We start from the raw sequence: 21,458 nt of genomic DNA, 5'->3' as shown, positions 1-21,458 counted from the left end.
CTGGGGCCCACGTGGCTGGGGCGGGGACTCGGACGCCCCGGGCGCCGACTGATTACGTAGCGGGCGGGGCCGGAAGTGCCGCTCCCTAGTGGGGGCTGTTCATGGCGGTTCCGGGGTCTCCAGCCTTTTTCCCAGTTGTTCTAAATCAGTCGGAAGCGGAGGCAGCGAAGTTTGAGGTAAGGCTCTGTTGTGTTTAGCGTTCGTCTCTGGCGCAAAGAAGCAACTCGTTGTTGCCAGGAATCGAACGGAATCTGCAGGCTGGAGACAAAGGCCTTTGGGCGGGGGTCCTTCGTTTTGAGCGTTACGGGGGAGATCTTTGAAGACCGGCGGGGGAGTAAGACGAGGGGATGGCCAGGAGGCTGCCCCACCAGAGCGGAGAAGACTTGGGGGAGGAGTAGGAAGAGGGGTTTCCTTTACCTTAGGCTGAGGGCGGGGCCCAAGGGCTGTTGAAAAATACCGAAGGGTGGGGGTAGTAGCTAGGAGACTAGCCAGAATTCTGAGGCCCGCAGTAACCTGCCAGTGCTTTTGCACTCCTGAAATCACTGAGAACCAAGTGGAGGGTCACGTGTATGGAACCCACATATTTCAAACTCGGGCTTTAACTTACTATTGATTATAGAAAGCTTTGAAGTACTGTAGATGTGACTCGCCAGTTAATCCTGATTGCTGCTTTCCCACAGGTTCTCGCTGGTGTGAAATGACTGAGTACAAACTGGTGGTGGTTGGAGCAGGTGGTGTTGGGAAAAGCGCACTGACAATCCAGCTAATCCAGAACCACTTTGTAGATGAATATGATCCCACCATAGAGGTGAGGCCCAGTGGCAGTGTGCTCACCCTACCTCTGGCTTTTGGCTCACCCTTACCCATATCCTTTAGCTTGCTGTTTAGCTAAAGGAATAATCAGGAGACAGAAGTAAAAGTTATTTTGGGTACTGCGTTCAGCAATACAGTAAAGCTTTCCATGTTTGTGGAGAAGAGTTCATTTTTATTAGCTGTTAGAGTTTTTCTAAAAACTTGACAATTTAGCGGTTTAATAAACTGTTGCATATTCGTTGAACTCCTATATGACAGCTCTATTAAAAAGAAACCAGCGGTGGGAAGAGTGACTAATAGGATGGAGATAAAGGATTCAGAGATCTAGATAGTCTGCAATTTTCATTAAAAGTTGAAGCAGCTGAGACTGGGCTGGAGTAAGAAAGAACATGAGATTTTGAGTCACTACCTAGATTTTTTTCGGTCCCTGTTGGCAGTTTATTTAGTTATGTTATATTGAACAAAACACTTAAACTCTCTGAGCCTCATTTTCTTCGTCTATTAAATTATTATAAACATGTCCTGCCTATCACACACAGGGATGTTGAGAAAAATCATTATGTTTAAATTTTTTGTGAGTCCACGTTCTAGATTGGCTTGAATAAATGGCATCTAAAGTCCTTTAAAAAAGGTTGTGTAATTTTATTCAATTTAGAAATGTCTGACTAGAGATTTTTTATTTTAATCCACATCCTGGTCTTCCTACCCTCCCCCCACCAGCTGGTGAGTGTTTAATGGAAGCTAACATAGCCATTATTAAAAATTAGTAAGTCCTCGGCAAAATTTTATTTAAGCTAAACAGCTTTAGTGTTAATAGTTAGAACCTTTTAATATTTTTCTGAGTTTTAGTTATTGAAGGGTAACATACATACAGTAAAATTCACAAGTATATCTACAGCCTAGTGACTTAAAATTTGTGTTTTAAATACTTCCATAATCACCACTCAGAAATATAGACCGTTTCCAATACTCCAGAGAGTTCTCCCATGTCCCTTTCCAGTCAGTAAACCCCCACACTGCCAGGAAATAACCACTTCTCTTTGACTTCTATTAACCTAAGTTAGTTTGACTCAAACCTACCTTATAATTTTAATTTTGCTCATTTCCTCGAATACTCGTACACTTAACCATATTTCATACTTCAGGCAAGTTTTGGCAATGTGAAGTCTATGTTAATTTGAAAGTATATTATAGTCCCACAATGAAGTTGAGAGGCACGGATCAATGAACTGGGAAACCAGCTCACATTTGTTTCTGGAGCTAGATCTTTACCAGGTGTGATGGGTTGTTTTCTTTGAACTGAATTCCCAAAATGTAAGTATCAAAATACAAGTAAAATTTTTGCCTTAGAGGCAAATTGAAACCATGTATATATTCTATGCATGTTTGTCTTTCTAAGGAATTATAACTATATACAGTAAAACCTTGGTTTGCGAGGTTAATTCGTTCCAGAAACATGCTTGTGATCCAAAGCACTTGTGTATCAAAACGAATTTCAAGAACCATTAACCAAGTTGTGATCGTGTGACATTCGGCATCACATATTGCAAGACGTTGCTAGTTAATAAAGTTAAAATTTAGTATAAATGTTTGCTCGTCTTGCAGAACACTCACAGAACAAGTTACTTGCAATCCAGGGTTTTACTGCACCTTGTTTGGAACCTTTAGGAATTTGATTCCGGAATATTTTCCAAAGGTAAAAATCCACTATGATGAGAAAAATATTTTGGTGTTATAATTTTGTCTGAAATGCAAAGTATTTGTGTGTTTAGTTATAAACACAAATGATACTGTGTCCAAGGCCTGGTATAACTGGTGGAAGTATGTTTAGAATTTAAATGTACAATAAACAAAAGTCCAGTTTATACCTTGGTAAAATAACACCTTGAATGCTAATCTCTAGTCTAACTGCTGTATAGCTGTCTTTTGAATTACCAAACTTTTTTTATCTTTTCCAAGAACAGAGTGACCACATTTTCCTTTCTGTAGGCTTTTTTCTTAGGGTGACATTAAGTACGTTCTGTTTGTGATTATATATTAAGAGTTTGAGGGACAGAGAGATGGAAATAAACTTAGGAAGGAGCTTATCTAACTTTGGCAATAGCGTTGCGTACCCTGTGGTTTCTAATAAAAATGAAATCTTCCTCTCTCCCTGCCGTCTCCCACCCTTCGCACCCCAGGATTCTTACCGAAAACAGGTGGTTATAGATGGTGAAACCTGTCTGTTGGACATACTGGATACAGCTGGTCAAGAAGAGTACAGTGCCATGAGAGACCAATACATGAGGACAGGCGAAGGCTTCCTCTGTGTATTTGCCATCAACAATAGCAAATCATTTGCAGATATTAACCTTTACAGGTACTAGGAGCATTATTTACTCTGAAAGGATGATTGATAAGTGTTCTGAAGCTTTGTGAGGGGATGAGGATACCACACTAGGAAAGATAGCATCTTTAATTATGAAGAGAGTTGGTTTTAGGTTGTTTAACATTGAGGATCTGGGTTTACAACTGGAAGTTAATATTGTGACATATTTTATATAATGCACTATGGCTGGAATGTGTGATAATACTTAAATGAAGCTTCCTAATGGGATGATTCAGGACCACAGGTGGTGTTAGAGATCCCACAGGAATTTCAGAGATGAAAACACCTCTGAGAAGCAGTCGTCAGTATGTGACAGAAGATAGAAAATGGTAGGAAGAAATGAACAGGCAGTAAAGAGAGATGAAAGGTGGTCTTTCTCAATAGAACCATAAAGTTTCAAAGCTCAGTCAGACCATAAAAAATTCTGGCACAACATTCTTGTTTTACAGAATTCAGAAATCGAGTTCAGAAGGTGTTTTGTTAGGTTTTTAGAGTCATGGTTGTTATTAGTAGCAGAGCGGGACCAAAAACCCAGGGCTCCTTTTTCTTAGCTCCATGTTCTTTGAGCAGAGTAATAGAACACGTTGAAACTTGGCTCCATCATCCATTAGCCCTGGGACTTCGGGGCAAACTACCAAATGGCTGTGATGCAGTTTCCTTATCTATAATATGGAGGTAATAGTACCTACCAAGAATTGTTTGGAAAATTAAACAAGATAATATAACATGTTAATCGCCCAGAAAAGTGCCTAGCACATAGTCAATGTGAGTGTCCTTCCTACAGCCTACAGGCATATCATACTCCATCCATTGAAGATGTCTACTCATGGAAACAAACTAGTCCAGAAAAGTCACTCAGTAGGGAGAGTGGTTCGTTGGTTTTTCTTCCTTCCTTCCTTCCTTCCTCCTTTCCTTTTCTTTCTTTTGTCTCTCCCTCTCTCTCTCTTTCTCTCTTCCTCCCTCCCTTTTTCTTTTTCTTTCTTTCTTTCTTTCTTTCTTTCTTTCTTTCTTTCTTTCTTTCTTTCTTCTTTCTTTCTTTCTTTTTTTTTCTTTCTTTCCTTTCTTTTCTTTCTTTTCTTTCTTTTCTTTCTTTTCTTTCTTTCTTCCTCTTCTAGAGAGTAGGAGGAGGGGAGGGGCAGAGGGACAGAAAGTGAATCTCAAGCAGGCTCCACCCCCAGCACAGAGCCCCAATGCAGGGCTTAGTCTCAGAACCGTGAGATCATGACCTGAGCGAAATCAGGAGTCAAGACACTTAACCAACTGAGCCACACAGACACCCCAGAAACAAACTAGTCCAAAACTGACTTCGGTGGGGTTTGTTCTGCTTAAACCTGCTCTGCTTTCCATTTGCTGTCTGGAAATAATAGCAATGCATAAGAAAATGTCCAGTACTTGGCAAGTACCTAATGTTGAATTTCTAGAAGTCATTTTTCCTCTTAGGCTGTCTTGTCTTATATTATCCTTTAAAATAGGCTACTGCCGTTACTCCAAAGGTCGGTTCTGCAGATAGCCAGTGTAATGAATTTTAGGTGCATGATTGTGTGTGTACCCAAGGGTAGAGTCTGGAGTAGTGCTGTGCAGTATGGTAGCTACAACCTTACGTGATTATTTCAGTCAATTAAAGTTAAATATAATTGAAAGCTCAGTTCCTTGACCACATAACAACTGACTTCTTAAGTGTTCAACAGCTACATATGACTAGTGGATATAGTTGGACAGCACAGATAGAGAATATTTCCATCATCATGAAAAGTTCTGTTGGACAGTATTGGTCAAGAGAAGCTAGAGCAGTAGTTTCCAAACTGCTGTGTGGTGTGTCTTACATGTCACTGAAAGGAGTGCTGTAAGTTGGGAGTTCCCAGATCTTCTAGTCCCCCTTTAAGAAGAGCACTTCTGGTGTTTTCTATTTTATATCTCGGACTTCCAGCGATAGTATTGTTTGAAGAAAATGTTTGGACATCACCCATCTAGAGAAGTGGATAGACTGTCTTTCATTAAACACTGTCACTCTCAAGGAAACTTCAAAAAGTTATTTTGAGGCAGTAAGCTTTACTTTTTATACTTTAGATCTTAATCTAGAGTATGATTTCAGGTTGCCAATTAAATCCAGAGCCAAGCTCTTTGGAGAATCAGGGAGCGTAACAGGGGTATGCGTCAAGGTAGAATAGCCATCCATTTCCACTAGAAGGTGAACCGGTACTTGGCTGCCTTATGGCTGCTGCATCAAGTCTAAACCAGTCCACTGTTGTGCATGGTTTTTTATAATTAAACCAAAAGACCATTAGGCATCGTCTTTTATAATCCGTGGGGGGGAAAAAGTGAAACTCCATACTAGATCAATACTAGAAGCTAACAGGCCTAGATAAAATTGCCTAGATTCTTTTTCCATCTGTTCATTTCTTCCTAAAAACTTACTCTTAGGTAATGATGATATGTTCCTTTTTTTTTTTTTTAGGGAACAGATTAAGCGAGTAAAAGACTCCGATGATGTACCTATGGTGCTAGTAGGAAACAAGTGTGATTTGCCAACAAGGACCGTCGACACAAAACAAGCCCACGAACTGGCCAAGAGTTATGGGATTCCATTCATTGAAACCTCAGCCAAGACCAGACAGGTACAGCAGAGCTTTGAACACCTGGCAAGCATTCATTTAAGGCAGAAAAATTTGATTACTAGAGATAATGATCTGCATTCTTTGTTGTTACGGAATTTTTTGTATTTTATTTTTTTTAATCCTTCGTTTAAACCCCAAATGAACCGATTAATATTTTGGTGTGGCATTTTAGCCTCACGTTAATATGCACAAATATTACTAAAATGAAGACCCTTGATTAAAATTAGTTACAAACATTAGACCTTCCGCCATCAACACCAGCCAGTATTTAGGGATTTTGCTCTCCTGAATGGAATCTTTAGATCTGGTCGTTCTCTATGTCCCACGTTACCCATTTTCCTGTGCTTGAGTATAATTTTTCAAAATTTGCCATTTGTATATATCAGTCTGTTGATGTAATTCAATAAAAATGCTAAATTTGGTGTCCCCAAGAAGTACAAATGAGATAGTTCACACCTTGGATCGTGTCTATTAAGCCGTCTTTATCATTCTCTTTTACAGGGTGTTGAAGATGCCTTTTACACACTGGTAAGAGAAATACGTCAGTACCGAATGAAGAAACTCAACAGCAGTGATGATGGGACTCAAGGTTGTATGGGGTTACCGTGTGTGGTGATGTAACAAGGTGAGCATGCGGTCTCTTGGCGTCATAACCATAAATTTTATTATTTAGCATCAGGCAGTTTGGAGGAGATTGCTGTTATTTTTTCTGTATTGCTATTTGAGAGTTTCTACTTGCTCACAGCTATAAAATATTTTCCTTATGGCACCCTTTCTGAGAGTACTTTTAAAGCATTTAAGTATTTTATAGACATCATTACACTTTCAATAACAGTAGAAACCAGAAGACATTATTATGAAATGTATGCCTACCATACCATATCCTTGCACTGATTAGGAATTGGAAGAATCACTACATCAAAACTAGATTATAATGACATGGTGTGTGTTCTTTTCTTATAGATACTTTTAAAGTTCTAGCATCAGAAAAGAGCCACTGTCAAGGTATGACAAGCTTGGAAGCGGATGTATTATCGTTCGTGTTGATTTCTTAACCATGTTTTTCTCATAATCTCCATGTGCCATTTATACAGATTCTGTCTTTATTTTAGCTGCACTGACACCCTGGTCCTGACTTCCCTGGAGGAGAAGTGTTCCTGTTGCTATCTTCAGTTTCACAAAGAAGCTCCTGCTATTTCCCCAACTCTCCGTAGATCAGTACATTATTCTCTGTTTGAGAAGTTCTCCGAATAACTACCTCCTCACTTGGTTGTCTGACCAGAGAAATGAACCTCTTGTTACTCCCCACTGTTTTTCCACCCTGGTTCTCTCCCAGCACATATAAACAAACCTCCCAGGTTTTTCATCTGAAAAGTAATTCATGCTCTGAAACAGAGAACCAAACTGTAGACATGAAATTCTGTAGGAAACAATGTCTTGAGCTCTAAAGTAGCAACTGCTGGTGACTTTTTTTTTTTTTTTTTTTCCTTTTTACTGTTGAACTTGGAACTATGTTGGTTTTTGGAGAAATGTCGTAAGTTACTGTTTTGCTGAGTATATAGTTAAGTTTACCATTCGGTTTGTTTGTAATGTTATTGGCTATACTCTATACCTGGCATCTGCTCTGCATTCATAAATACAAAAGTGAATTCTGACTTTTGAGTCTATCCTAGTGTTCTCAACTTCCACATAATTAAATCTAACTTTTGCAGCAAAGTGCCTTTTTCCTAGAAGTGGTTTGTAGATTTGCTTTATAATACTTTGGTGGAATAGATGTCTCAAAAACCATTATACATGAAAATGAATGTCTGAGATACGTCTATGATCTGTCTACCTTTGAAGGAAAGATATACCGACATAATAGCAGATGCCGTGTCTTACGTGTATGAAGTTGGATTTCTAGAGACCTGATTTGGGTCTCTTCCAAGAGAAAGATGAAACTGGAAACAATTATGAATAACTTCACTTAATTTTTACCTAATCTCTACTTCGGGGTGGGGGGGCAGGGAGTAGGTTACCACTTACAAAATATATGCAATTTGTTTCTTCTAGCTTACTGATAATGAACTTCCATTCATATTTAAATTTAGGTCATATCCTAAAGCTTTACATTTGCAGGTGTTCGAAATTGTAAGTTTAATGCAGTTTTATTTAATAGCTATGATCAATGATTTTCAAGCCTCAGATGTATTAACGGACACATTTTCACTACGTATTATGATATTTTAAGGATGTATATTATAATTGCCCTCATTCCCCTTCTCATCCCACCGCAATGGCGGCTTGGTTATTTCAGTTGAGTACAGCAAGGTGCTAATAGACCAGGGTCACAGTTTCAAAACTTGAGCAAGCCGGTTAGCATTGCAGAGAGAGAAATTCTTCCACATTTGCTCATTGCACCAGTAAACTCCAGCTAGTAGTTTGGCCAGATGCACACTGTTAGTCCTGCAAGGAAAGAAGAGGTCAGTTAGCACAGATCCTTTACCATGACTGGAAAAACCTGCTGTCTTGAGGAGGGTCAGCTTAGAAATTTTTATAAATAAAATCTGTAGACCATTTTTAGCCATGTGGAAACTCTGAATTAAACCAATATTTTTTCTCATTATTTTGAGAATGAGGATGCCTCAGATCAAAATTTTCAAAATTTTCTTTCTCCATGATGTCCTTTGAAGGGTTTAAAACCAGATGTTGATGAATTCGTCTGTGTATACCAGATAATAAGCTGATGGAGTTTGCTCAGAAGAGAAGTAGCCTTTCTATAGAAATTGCTGTTTGAGAAGGGAGTGGGAAGTAGAACTAATTGTTAGTTATGAGAGTTTGGAGGTACGGCGTTTGCATTTGCAGATAATTTCCTGGTAATTCCAATGAAAAGGAGACTTGGATAACTTTTGATGAGTAATTAGTTCCCAGATGGCCGCTTCCTGTTCTGGTCTCTTCTGGTGTGTACTTACTGAGGTCCTCTATCTTCTCAAACGAGCTTTCATTTAAGGAGACTCCACACTGTCTCTAAATGGATTCAGAAGAGGGCAAGAACCTTCACTGTGCCCAGAGCGAACAAGCCCAGAGAGTTGTGTTCCTTAGTGTTAACTTTGAGAGCTTTCACATACTGTCAACAGCTGTAAATAGAAACTCCTGCTGCTGGGTTTCTGCTCCTTTTGGAACATTGCTGTGTGACTTTCTTGAGGCTACATGGAGTCTTGTCACCTCAGCTGTCATTGTCTTCACCTCTTCCTCCTCTTCTCATCTGTGTGACTGACAGTATGACCCTTTTTGTAATATCAAATTTAGGGAAAAAGATACTCATTTTTGCCCTTATATGTATGTACCTTACAGTTTTTTCAAGTGTGTCCTAAGCACAGAATTATCTAAATGGGGCCAAAATTCAGACTTGAAAATGTTCTTTTAATAGCTTGTTAAGAAGTTACACATAGGTGTGAATTTTGGCACGATAGAGTGACAGACTTACAGTTAAATGCTGAGTAACTTCAGTTGGTGTGAAGTAAAGTGTGGTTGTTTAGAATTTGTTTGTAATTGCTGAAAACAGTTCTAGTTTACCTCAGAATCTGAAAAGTCTCTTCCCCCAAGTTAAGTGCCTGGCCAGCTGTCATGAATTACATACTACTTTATGTGTGTTTGTGTTTTAAGGGTTGCACACCCAAGAGTGTGAAAATAAGATGTTCTGTGTAAAGGCCACCATGCCTAGTCTGTAAATGAAACTGTTAAGTGCTGTATTTGCTCCAGCAGCTTACTCTAGAATGTTACTTGGTAATATAATATCATACTTCATACAGTTTTCACTTTAGTGTAATAGGTAAAGTTATTCTCAGTATGTCTTTTAGCAGGCCCATGTTTAGTCTTTCATCATCCCTTAAACTGCTGTGAATTTTTTGTCTGACTTGAAAGCAAGGATGGAGAAACACTTTGAAGAGATATTTTCGTCTTTTCCCATTCCAGAATTTGTGAGCATGGTCATATTTTGCTTTTACATTTACAGTCATGAACTCTCAAGCTGGCAGCTACAACCAAGAACCAAAAAAATGGTGCATTCTGCTTCTTGTAATTCATCTCTGCTAATAAATTATAAGAAGCAAGGAGAATTAATTAGGGAAAATATTTTATTTAGGTGGTTTCTGTAAGCAAGAGACTATAATTCTTGTACATTATTTTTCATCTTCGCTGTTTCTTTAAGCAGTGTAATGTGCCACAAAATTATTTTTAAGGTGTTTCCTGTTAGGAATTGTTTTAAACGTGTTCTCATTATCAGAATAGTTGTAGATATGTTTCAGAATACAACTGGTGATTTTTAAAGGCCTGAGTACTGACCTAAGAAGCAACTGGATGAATTCTACTCTGGAGGGAAGGGAGGATCGCAGTGAAAGTTGTATGACTTTTATATTTCTGTGCCATCAGATATAGGTAAAAATACCAATTGTGCAATTCTGTTGTTTAAACAGAACTATTGGCCTCTTTGGCCCTAAATTAAGGGGCTGATATTTTAAGTTGACTATTTTATTGTAAATTAATCCATCCTAATTTTTAAAAATTTGGTTGAATGTTTTTCTTGTTAAATGTTTAAAAAATAAAAACTGGAAGTTCTTTGCTTAGTCATAATTCTTTTTTCTACTGAAGTGCCTTTCTTGAAAGTTAATATTAATTTTAGACTTGGTTTTTGTGTTTGTTTTTTTAAATAAGTTTTATTTTTATTTATTTTGAGAGAGAGAGAGAGAGCACGGGAGGGGCAGAGAGAGAGGGAGACAGAATACCAAGCAGTCTGCCCTGTCCTCCCAGAGCCCTAAGGCTCGAACTCATGAACTGGTGAGATCATGACCTCACCAGTCAGATGCTTAATTGAGCCACCCATGCGCCCCAAATTTTAGATTTTTGGATGTGACATTTGGACGGTGTTCGAAGATCTGAGTTCCTCATTTTATCTCCGTGTAAAATATGTCAAAGCCTGCTTTTAAACTCTTACCTTGGGGGTGATTCATAGCCATGATCCATAGCTATATGTCAAATTCTAACATAATAATATAAAGTGCTTGAAACTATCTTTGGAAATATTTTTTCCTGTTTTCACATTTACTGCACAGTCTATCTACCAACCTTGGTATCATTAGAACATAGTTCTAGGAGCCAAAGAACATGGGTTCCAACTATAATTTTGCTACTCTGGCCCATACGTAGTTTGTTCATTTGCAAAATAGGAAAGTTGAATTAGCATGTTTCAGGTTTCCCAACCCTAATTAAGGAGATCTAGTTCTAAAAAAACCCAAACAAAAACTTCACACCTAGAATTTTTCACCTAACACTGAAATATTGTGATTATGAGGATCTTGGCTTATTCTACCAAAGACATCATTTTTACTTTCACTTTTTCTTCAAAAGGGGGCAAAGAGGGATATTGATATTTGGCTGAATTAAACTTGAGAAAAGCAAATTTAAATGACAAAATATGTTTCTAGATAGGACTACTAGGACATATAAACATTTTAGAATATAAAATATAAGTGAAAAAAATTATGGGCTTTGTGTATCTAAAGCATTTGCACCTAAAATTGATCCCTATGCCTACCATCATTTGTTGTTTGCTAATATTGGACCCCGTGGTAACTGAGAAAAGAATGTACAAGAGGATGTTTTCTGGATTCTGCTGATGGCTGCTAATTCTGTTTGGTAATATGAAGCTACAAAGAGACAAATGGTGAAAAAGTAGCATAAGAAGCTTGTTTCTTTGAAATATGTGGAGACTTCCCACGCATCTCCGTGCTGTTAAGATTTCTGCCTTAGAGCAAGCAATACTGAAGGTTATTAAAAGGACAACATAGTTACATGAGTTATTTATATCCATAGATACATGTAAAGGGGCCAAGAGGCCATGCTAGTGATCACTTTGCAAAACTAAGACATTTCAGAGAGTATCCAACTCCTGTCATGACCCGAGGCCTAGGATCAATGTCCAGTGTCCAAGTGGGAAGAATATGCTTTGTATTGCTTTAAAGTTGACTCTGGGCAATGAAATGGGGTCCGGAAAAGAAAACTAGACCTCTAGGAACATACGAAATACAGGAAACAAATACCCTTTTCAGTGCCAAAGTGAGCATTAAAAGTTTCAGATTCATGAACTAGAAGGAAACCTGGTGAATTGATCGTTCTTATCTGGAGAATTTGTATCCATGATTTACTTCACATTTGCACCAAAATAGTTTATTAACCTGCATGTTACTTTTCAATTTAAAAGGATGCACTTAGTCTCTTCTTAAAATAACAGTATAAATAGGGGCACCTGGGTGGCTTAGTCGTTAAGCATCTGACTTTGGCTGGGTTCATGATCTCACAGTCCATGGGTTCGAGCCCCGCATCGGGCTCTGCGCTGACAGCTCAGAGCCTGGAGCCCTGCTCCACATTCTGTGTCTCCCTCTGTGCCCCTCCCCCACTAGTGCTCTGTCTCGCTCTGTCTCCCAAAAATAAATGTTAAAGAAAAAATTTTAATAATAATAGTATAAATACAGTGTACCCTCAGTTTACAGGCATATAGAAAGAGAACGAGACCTAACACTCACCCAATGTTGGGAGTTAAAATGATACTAAATGTTTCTAAAATGTTTCTAAAGATAGAGGTGGCTTCCAGCACAACTGTCTAATGGGGGAGGATGTGGTTGGAACTGAGCAGGTGCCTCCTAGAACCTTTAGGCACTGGAGCCTGAAATGTTATCCAAGTTAGGAAAAGAAATCTAGGATGGCTTCTGTGAACGCGATAAAACTGGCACTATGACCCTTTCTATTAGAACTACAGATGTGCAAGTTACACTGAATATTTAAGTCTGAAAAAGGAAATTTGTGCATTATTTTAAAACATCTTAGTACAAATTGATTCTCCACATTTACAGCTGAGACCCAATATCCCTGATGTTTTGTTTTGTTTTGTTTTTTTAATCACTGGAATGAAGTCTAAAGACCTCTTCAAAATTAGATCGAGAACTCTCATAAATTTATGCTTGTTTTGCCTGTGAATTTGAGGAGTCTGACATTTAACAATTAAAGTCCAAAATGAAACTCTAGAATAGCATATGAACTAAAATTACCAAGGTCTGTGCCCGTGGCATCCCATCATTCTGTATCTGGTGTGACATTTCCTCTCAGAGAACCACATTTGGATCCCACCGTGACACAGAGCCACATGCTCTAACAAAATATATTTGGCTTGTTGGCTCACTCAATTTTCCTTATGACTTTCCTTCCTAATTCATTTCGCAAGTTTTTACTGAATACCTGCTATTGTGCCTGGGCACACCACTGCTCCGGACGTTTAGTAGCGAACCAGATAGGCATTGTTTTCTTATTCATCTTTTCTATTCTATTGAGGAGACATCACTAAAACAAAATTTCTTCGTTAGAATTTGGTGATCGTTTCAAAGACTCTACCCAGCTTTTCTGACTTCTCTGACTCCTTCCTGGTCTGAGAATGCTCAGGGATACCCAAAATGCACTAGAAACTGTCTCATGCCTCATTGCCACTTGGGGTTCTCCTTTTTAAGTCAGGTCTCAGTAGAAATGGAAACTATATATTGCTTTGCGAGTTCAAAGTGGTGCTCTTACAGACTTGATCTCATTCAATCCTCAAGAACAAGGTAGCATAGGAATGGTCTCCCATTTTACAGGTGAGAAAACTGAATCCCCTAAAAATGGATGGATTTATCTTCATTTGAGCCCAGGTCTCCTGATTTTAGATCCCTTGCTCTTTGATTCACTTAGAAGTTTTCTTTTTTCTTTCTTTCTTTTTTTTTTTTTTTAAATGTTTATTTACTTTTGAGAGAGAGCACTAGCATGTAAGTGTGGGAGGGGCAGAGAGAGAGGGGGGACAAAGGATCCAAAGAGTGCTCTGGGCTGACAGCAGAGAGCCGAATGTGGGGCTCGAACTCACAAACCGTGAGATCATGACCTGAGCTGAAGTCAGACACTTAACCGACTGAGCCACCCAGGTGCCCCTGATCCACTTATAGTTTTCTTTTTCTTTCTTTCTTCTTTTTTTTTTTTTTTTTAATGTTTATTTTTTGAGAGAGAGCAAGCAGGGGGGAGGAGTAGAGAGAGGGAGACAGAGAATCTGAAGCAGACTCGGTGCATGGCAGCACAGAGCCCGACTTGGGGATCGAACCTACAAACAGTAACCGTGAGATCATGACCAGAGCCGAAATCAAGAGCCTGGGCATTCAACCGCCTGAGCCACCCGGGCGCACCCACTTTGTAGTTTTCAAACCATGTTTCTCCAAGCCCGTCCAGTCCCATAAAGACTTCCGGGAAAGCCTGAGTGGGTGGAGCCCAGGCCTTCCTCCTTTGTCCCCCTACTTTAACTGAAGCAGTCCACTTCTGTCTGTTTTTCCATTTCAGGCTTTCATTCAAGATTTAATTTGAAGATTTCATAAGAAAAAGTTTAAATACCACTTGATGTCACCAATCTGCTTCTACAACCATCTATCACCAAGTGGGGAATCACTAGGTCATACCCTCTCATCTAGTCCAGAACCCAGTACCCTCTAGGTACAGTCATGGTCATTGTACAACTAAATGGTGAGGCAGGATATAACACAGTGGTTCACAGCCCCCACGCTGCAGCCGGAATACCTAGGCTACCACTTACCACTAGCTGTGAGCCTTTGGGCAAGTCAACCTCTTTGTATCTAGGTTTCTTCAACTGTAAAACGGAGGTAACAATAGTTCCTTAAAAGACTATTGTGAGGGGCGCCTGGGTGGCGCAGTCGGTTAAGCGTCCGACTTCAGCCAGGTCACGATCTCGCGGTCCGTGAGTTCGAGCCCCGCGTCAGGCTCTGGGCTGATGGCCCAGAGCCTGGAGCCTGTTTCCGATTCTGTGTCTCCCTCTCTCTCTGCCCCTCCCCCGTTCATGCTCTGTCTCTCTCTGTCCCAAAAATAAATAAACGTTGAAAAAAAAAAAATTAAAAAAAAAAAAAAAGACTATTGTGAAAATTAAAGGAATTGATATATGCTTAAGGGGGGAAAAAGATACTTGAAACAGTACTCAGCACAATCACCATGGCATGGATCCTATGAGCATGCCTCCCTCTCACTTCCAACAGAACCGCTGTGTGCTGTGAAGTTTAGATGGTTTTGTTGAAAGCAAATTGCTGAATTTCAGTTCCATTCAGGAGGCAGGAAATAGTCAGTTTGTCTCATGGAAAAGGATGAGTCTTATAAATTTGACTTCTTTATTTTTAGGCATGTATGGGAAATTATTACTGACAGGAAAATGAGGCTGAAAAAAATACCATAAAATTCCATAGGTTTGGTTTTACGCCAAACTAAAACTGACTACTTAGGTAAAAACTAACTTACATACCTCTAACAGGGTAACAAAAACAGCCCATGGTTGCTGCTGGCAAAAGAGGTATATTCCCAAACCAGAAGCTGTAATGAGCTCAGAACTGCTCCCACCGAAGAAATGTAGCAAAAGATTAAGCTGATCCTGAAAGTTCACTCATGGCAACCCTGAGCCCCATAGGCAGCTTTGGTAACTCTGAGCCATGAGTGACTGAGGGCATCGAGCAGGGTGGGATGGAAGGCAGGTTGGGAAAGGGTGGGGATGCCCGGCAGGTTTCACAGCAGGGAGGGAGGTCTGCTATAGCAGAACAGAGGGGCTTGCTGGACAAAAGAAGGCAGGCAGCAGTGATCTGTTTATAGCCGATTCCCGTTATGTGTCTGTCATCTCCTTCCTGTACAGACTCAGGTTACCGATCTCTCTAACTCAATGAAATACAAGAGAACTCCCCCTTTTAAAAGTGTTTGTAAGGGGCGCCTGGGTGGCTCGGTCAGTTAAGCATCCGACTTCGGCTCAGGTCATGATCTCATGGTCCGTGAGTTTGAGCCCCATGTCGGGCTCTGTGCTGACCGCTCAGAGCCTGGAGCCTGTTTCAGGTTCTGTGTCTCCCTCTCTCTCTGCCCCTCCCCTGTTCATGCTCTGTCTCTCTCTGTCTCAAAAATAAATAAACTTTAAAAAAAAAATTTTTTTTTAAATGTAAATTTCTTATTTGGAACTCTGGATGTTTTCCATTGGAATAATATTCTAAGTGATGGTTAGGTTCCCAGGTTGGCTCCAATTAATGTAGTCCATAAGGTAGCTGAAATATTCACATTAACAATTCACAAACATTTTTTTAAATATTTATTTATCTTGAGAGTGAGACAGAGAGAGAGCATGCAAGCAGGGGAGGGTCAGAGAGAGGGAGAGAGAGAATCCCAAGCAGGCTCCGTGCTGCCAGCACAGAGCCTAATGTGGGGCTCAATCTCACAAACCCATGAGATCATGACCAAAATCAGGCCGAAATCAAGAGCCGGACGCTTAACCAACTGAGCCACCCAGGCGCCTCTCATATTAACAATTTTTAAAAGAAAACAAAATAATTTTTTTTTTTGCTAAAAACTAAAGCAAAAAATAGAATTAAAAATAAGACTAGTTTATCTTATATATTGATGTTTGAAAGAAAAGCAAGCTTAATTACAGAAAAAGTATGGGTAAATAGAGACTTGTCCCATTGAAGGAAGCTTCTGAGGGTTTTCCCTTAAAGGCTGTAGGTGAGGACAGGATCGAGATTTGTTTTATTTCATTTTCCTTTAAATTCAGGTTTTATTTTTCTTATGATATAAATAACACTTGTTCATGGTAGAAAATGGAAACAAGCCAAAAGAAAAAAGTAAAAAATCGCCATCATCCCACTACCCAGACAGAACACAAATGTAAGTCGCCCAGGCGGTTTATCAATGTCTGTAGTGATATTTAAATTAAATACCTTTCATTTGTTTACACAAACAAGATTATACTAGGTATACATCTCTGTACTATGTTTTCTCACTTAATAAAACCTTTTATTTAATGTTTCCTATGTTACTATGTATTCATTCACATCACTAAGTTAATTACTGTTATTTTGTGATGATTGTACCACACTGTAATCAGTCTTCTAGTTCAGACCTCTCAGTTGTTCCTACTTTTTGGCTCTAGTAACGATTTGGCTACAGTTAACATTTTTGAAGTACATTTTTGAGTACTTGTATAATAATTTCCTTAAAATAAAGTCATAAAAATGAAATCGTATCAATAGAGGAAGCACACTGTTTAAGGTTTTTTTGGTAAATATACTGCCAAATTCCCTTCCATAAAGGCTAAAATCTTATACTTTCACACCATTATTGTGACTGTTTCCCTATATATTAAGCATTGAGTATTATCAATAAACTGGTTCCCTTTTTATATCAAATTCACTTCAAAGCTGTATGGGAAACAGAAACAAATTGCAAATGATTTAAAACACACACACACACACACACACACACACACACACACTAAATGTTAGAAGATACGCCATTTTAGAAATTCCTCAGAGTATAATGAATCTTATTTTTCAAAGCTGTATCAGGTGGAATTCACCAAAAGACAAGTCTTTTCAGATCTTTTCATTTTTAACGTGATAGTAAAGATTTCAAATCTGTTCTTCTCTTTTCCTCATTACTTACATCTACCACCTTGTGTCTGGACATCTCTATGTGCTAACAACTTTATATTCATTAACTCATTTACTCAGTGAATCGGGAATATTAAAAATAACACAGGGCTTTAATACCCCAAATACTATCCCCATGTCGCAAAATTCTCTCTCTCTCTCTCTCTCTCTCTCTCTCTCTCTCTCTCTCTGCATCCTTCTCCCTTCCTCTACTCCAGACTCAGAGGAAAAATCCCTCTCTTTTCTTCGAGTCTCGCTTCCCCCTCCTCCCATGTCCTTCAAGACTGGAAACTTGTTCTGTCCTTGACGTTCCATTCTCCGGTGATGTTTATACTCCTCCATCTATAAATATGTTCCCTTGACCCTAGATCCCTCTACCTGTTGTTCTGTTTTTTCTCCATCCACTCTCTGACATTGTTAGGAAAGAAGGGTCTCCACTTCGTCATCTCCCATCCACTCGTCAACCCACAACCACCAAACCTCCTCCACTCCTATGACTCCTCTAAAACCTCCCTAACAGTTTGGCAGCCACAGAGCCGGGACAAGAGGTTCTTGAACTTGACCTGAGGAGCCGGCTGACAGCTTCCAGCTGCCATAACGTTTCATTTGCAACCCTGAAGCCATGCTCAGTACCCACCCTCCCTACTTCACAGTCAGTGACTGAACATGGTGAGGGTACTAGAACGGGGCCAGTTTTCTCCCTACAGGACTCCTTGAACGGGCAATCCTTGTGGGGAACGCCCCGCTGGCCTGGCCAAGACTTTCCCAGACTAAAATCTGAGGCTCTTTCAAGTCATCCTCCTTCCTTCCTTCTCTCTTCTTATACCTGTCAGATCATCATCGCACCATGGTCTGAAGACTTTCCCTGCCTACCACTGCTCCCTCCTCTTTTATCCTTCACAGGCATTACCTTAAATTCAATAAATCTCTTGTATGTCTCATTCTCTCTGGGCATCTTCTTAAAAGGAGCTGAACTGACCCATGGTGATCACCCACTTTCCTAATCGCCAAACCTATGAACTATTTTCTGTCCTTTCATGAAGTCTCACAACACTAAGCCCCGTGACTTGGTTTCAGATTGCTTTTCTCCCAAAGCTTCCACGATACAGTATCTTCTTCTTCTCCTCCTTCGTCCCCCATCATTTCAACTTTTTCTGTGGTCTTTTCTTTCTACAACCAATCCTTAAATATTGGTTTTCCTTAAGAATCTTTCTATGGCCCTCTGCTCTTTGCACACGTTCTGTCTCAGTGCTGTAACTGATTATCAGAGTTTTAACCAAGATCATTGCTGATGACTCACAAATATATCTCCAGTTCAGGATTCTCTCCTGAGTTCCAAAGCCAAATATCCACCTGCCAACTGGACATTTCCATTTAGAGGAATTAAGCCAAATACATTGGTTTTGGCCTTAATCCTATCTATCCTCTTGTATTATCTTCTTACCAATCACTCACAAGGAAACTTAAGACTTATTCTCAACAACCTTTCTTCCATCACCCCATATCCATTTTGTGGTTTGATAGTCTTGTCTTCAAAATAGGTCATATCTGTCACTTCTGCTGCAGTTCTACAGTGATTGTTTCCATTTAAGCCTTCATCATTCTTTAAAAAAACTTTGTAAAATGCTCATTTTTGAGAGAGAGAGACAGAGGCAGAGCACGAGTGGGGGAGGGGCAGAGAGAGAAGGAGACACAGAATCCGAAGCAGCCTCCAGGCTCTGAACAGTCAGCACAGAGCCCGATGTGGGGCTCGGACTCATGAGCCGTGAGATCAGGACCTGAGCCAAAGTTGGATGCGAGGTATCTAAATGTGAGGTATCTGAAAATCTACACTAGTAGTCTAAATAGTTCTGAGAAGACACCTACTCCTGTCTTCAGTTATAGACTTCTCATCAATAGAAGTCACCTTGTTTTGTTTTCTTCCTAGCATCCATTACTACCTGAAATTACCTTATTGTATGTTGCCCATTAGAATATAAACAGAGGCTGTGTCTTTCTTGTTCACCACCATACATATGCCACTGCCCAGGACAGTGCCTGGTTAGGTTTGCAAAAGTTGAGGCCACACAACTAGTAAAAACAGGAGATAAGACTGGAGCCGAAGTCTGTCTGAAATTACCCACAAACTTGGTGTCCTTGAGTACCCCAGAAATATTTGTTGAAACAACAAATGAAGTCAGTGAACTTTTGTAAGTTTATTTATTTATTTTGAGGTGGGGGTGGGGGGAGAAGAAGAGAGAGGAGAGAGAGAGAACTCCAAGCAGGCTCTGCACGGCCAGCGTGGAGCCCGAAGCGGGGCTTGAACCCAGGAACCGTGACATCATGACCTGACACAAAACCAAGAGTCGGATGCTTAACCAACTGAGCCACCCAGGTGCCCCTTGGTGAATGTTTTTAAATGGAGAGTGTAGGGGTGCCTGGGTGGCTCAGTTGGTTAAGCGTCCAACTTCTGCTCAGCTCATGATCTCACAGCTCATGGGTTGGAGCCCTTCATTGGGCTCTGTGCTGTCAGTGCAGAGCCCGCTTTGGATCCTATCTCCTTCTCTCTGCCTCTCCCCCACTAGAGCTCACGTGCACACATGCTCTCTCTCTCAAAAATAAACATTAAACAAAATGAAGAATATAGTGGTGTTTTATTTTTTTATGTTTATTTATTTTTGAGAGGGAGCAAGAGAGAGTGCATAGATGCATGTGAGCGGAGGAGGGGCAAAAAGGGAGAATCCTAAGTAGGACCCTTGCTGTCAGCATAGACCCTGACTTGGGGCTCTATCTCATGAACCATGAGATCATGACCTGAGTCAAAGTCAAGAGCCAGACAACTAACCAACTGAGCCACCCAGGAGCCCCTCAAGGTGACGTTTAAAAAAAATTTTTTTAACGTTTATTTATTTTTGGGACAGAGAGAGACAGAGCATGAACGGGGGAGGGGCAGAGAGAGAGGAAGACACAGAATCAGAAGCAGGCTCCAGGCTCTGAGCCATCAGCCCAGAGCCTGACGCGGGGCTCGAACTCACGGACCGCGAGATCGTGACCTGAGCCGAAGTCGGACGCTTAACCGACTGAGCCACCCAGGCGCCCCTCAAAGTGATGTTTTAAAAAGATTTCATCTGGAAGTATTTTGCAATATGATTTGGAGGCAGCGAAAATAATTAAGAATCTATTGCAATCATCTGAATTTGAGGTGACTAATGATTTATGAAAATTACATTAGCTGCTAATAACCAAAAAACCTGAGTAATCAATTTCTAAAACAAATTTATTTTTCTTATATACAGGTAAGCCTTGAACAACATGGATTAAAACTGCCACATCCATTTATACACAGATTTTTTTTTATAAATACTGTAGTATAAATGTATTTTCCTTATGGTTTTCTCTTCTTTAGCTTACTCTATTATAAAAATACAGTATACAATATATAACATGCAAAATATGTGTTAATCAACTGTTTATGTCATCAGTAAGGCTTCTGGTCTGTAGTAGGCTATTAGTAGTTAAGTTTGGGGGGAGTCAAAAGTTACATGTGGATTTTCGACCATACGAGGGGGCAGCGAGAAGGATGTCAGTAACCCTAACTCCAGCGCTGTTTGGGGGTCATCTGTTTTAGAAAGCCTGCAGGGGGGCAGACCAGGGCTAATATGGCGACTTGAGGATATCTTCAGGGACCCTGGCTCTTTTCTTCTGCTCAGGTATTTCTTCCCATGTGGCTTTTGTCCTGCTCATCACTTGTGTTACAACAATGGTTGATTTGCACTCACCCAGATATATATATTTTTTATTCCAGAGAGGAAGAAGAAGACTGGCAAAAAAGCAGAACGTATGCCAGCTAAGATGATGTCTTCTAAAAGGGGTTTTATAGACATGGCACCCAGCAATTCTGTTTATATCCCATTGGTCAGACTGTACTTCATGGCCACGTCTAGCTGCTTGGAGGTTTAGCAAACACAGTTGATTTTGGCTGAGTACATTAGTGCCCAAACGAAAAAGGGCTTTATTAATAAGGAAAAAAAAGGGAAAATGACTTTTGAGTAGATAGCTAGGGTATCTGCCACAAATGGAAGGTGAAAATTGAAGGATAACATATAAAGATAAGGATCGCTAAAGAGGAAGGAAGATTGGGGAAGGAAATGTTTAGTTTAGATATATCAATTTGTA

General features: G+C 39.9%; 1 protein-coding gene across 2 annotated transcripts; it reads left to right on the top strand.

The window, feature by feature from the left end:
• Positions 1 to 44: 44 nt before the first annotated feature.
• NRAS (NRAS proto-oncogene, GTPase) lies at positions 45 to 10,392 on the top strand. 2 transcript variants are annotated; one of them, XM_045478751.1, is made up of 7 exons: positions 45 to 176; positions 681 to 808; positions 2,994 to 3,172; positions 5,637 to 5,796; positions 6,298 to 6,421; positions 6,760 to 6,801; positions 6,909 to 10,392. In XM_045478751.1, exons 2-5 carry the CDS (start codon positions 698 to 700, stop codon positions 6,415 to 6,417), a joined length of 570 nt encoding a protein of 189 aa, XP_045334707.1. In that variant the 5' UTR covers positions 45 to 176; positions 681 to 697; the 3' UTR covers positions 6,418 to 6,421; positions 6,760 to 6,801; positions 6,909 to 10,392. The 2 variants fall into 2 exon arrangements, 1 of the variants encoding a protein (XP_045334707.1); XR_006712654.1 differs by having other exon boundaries at positions 46 to 176; positions 681 to 3,172; positions 6,298 to 6,801.
• Positions 10,393 to 21,458: the final 11,066 nt, after the last annotated feature.

The sequence above is a fragment of the Leopardus geoffroyi genome, chromosome C1 (genome assembly GCF_018350155.1).
Source record: "Leopardus geoffroyi isolate Oge1 chromosome C1, O.geoffroyi_Oge1_pat1.0, whole genome shotgun sequence".
Classification (NCBI taxonomy): domain Eukaryota; kingdom Metazoa; phylum Chordata; class Mammalia; order Carnivora; family Felidae; genus Leopardus; species Leopardus geoffroyi.
Note: the sequence above shows the minus strand (reverse complement) of the source record. Positions and strands in the feature narration are given on the sequence as shown.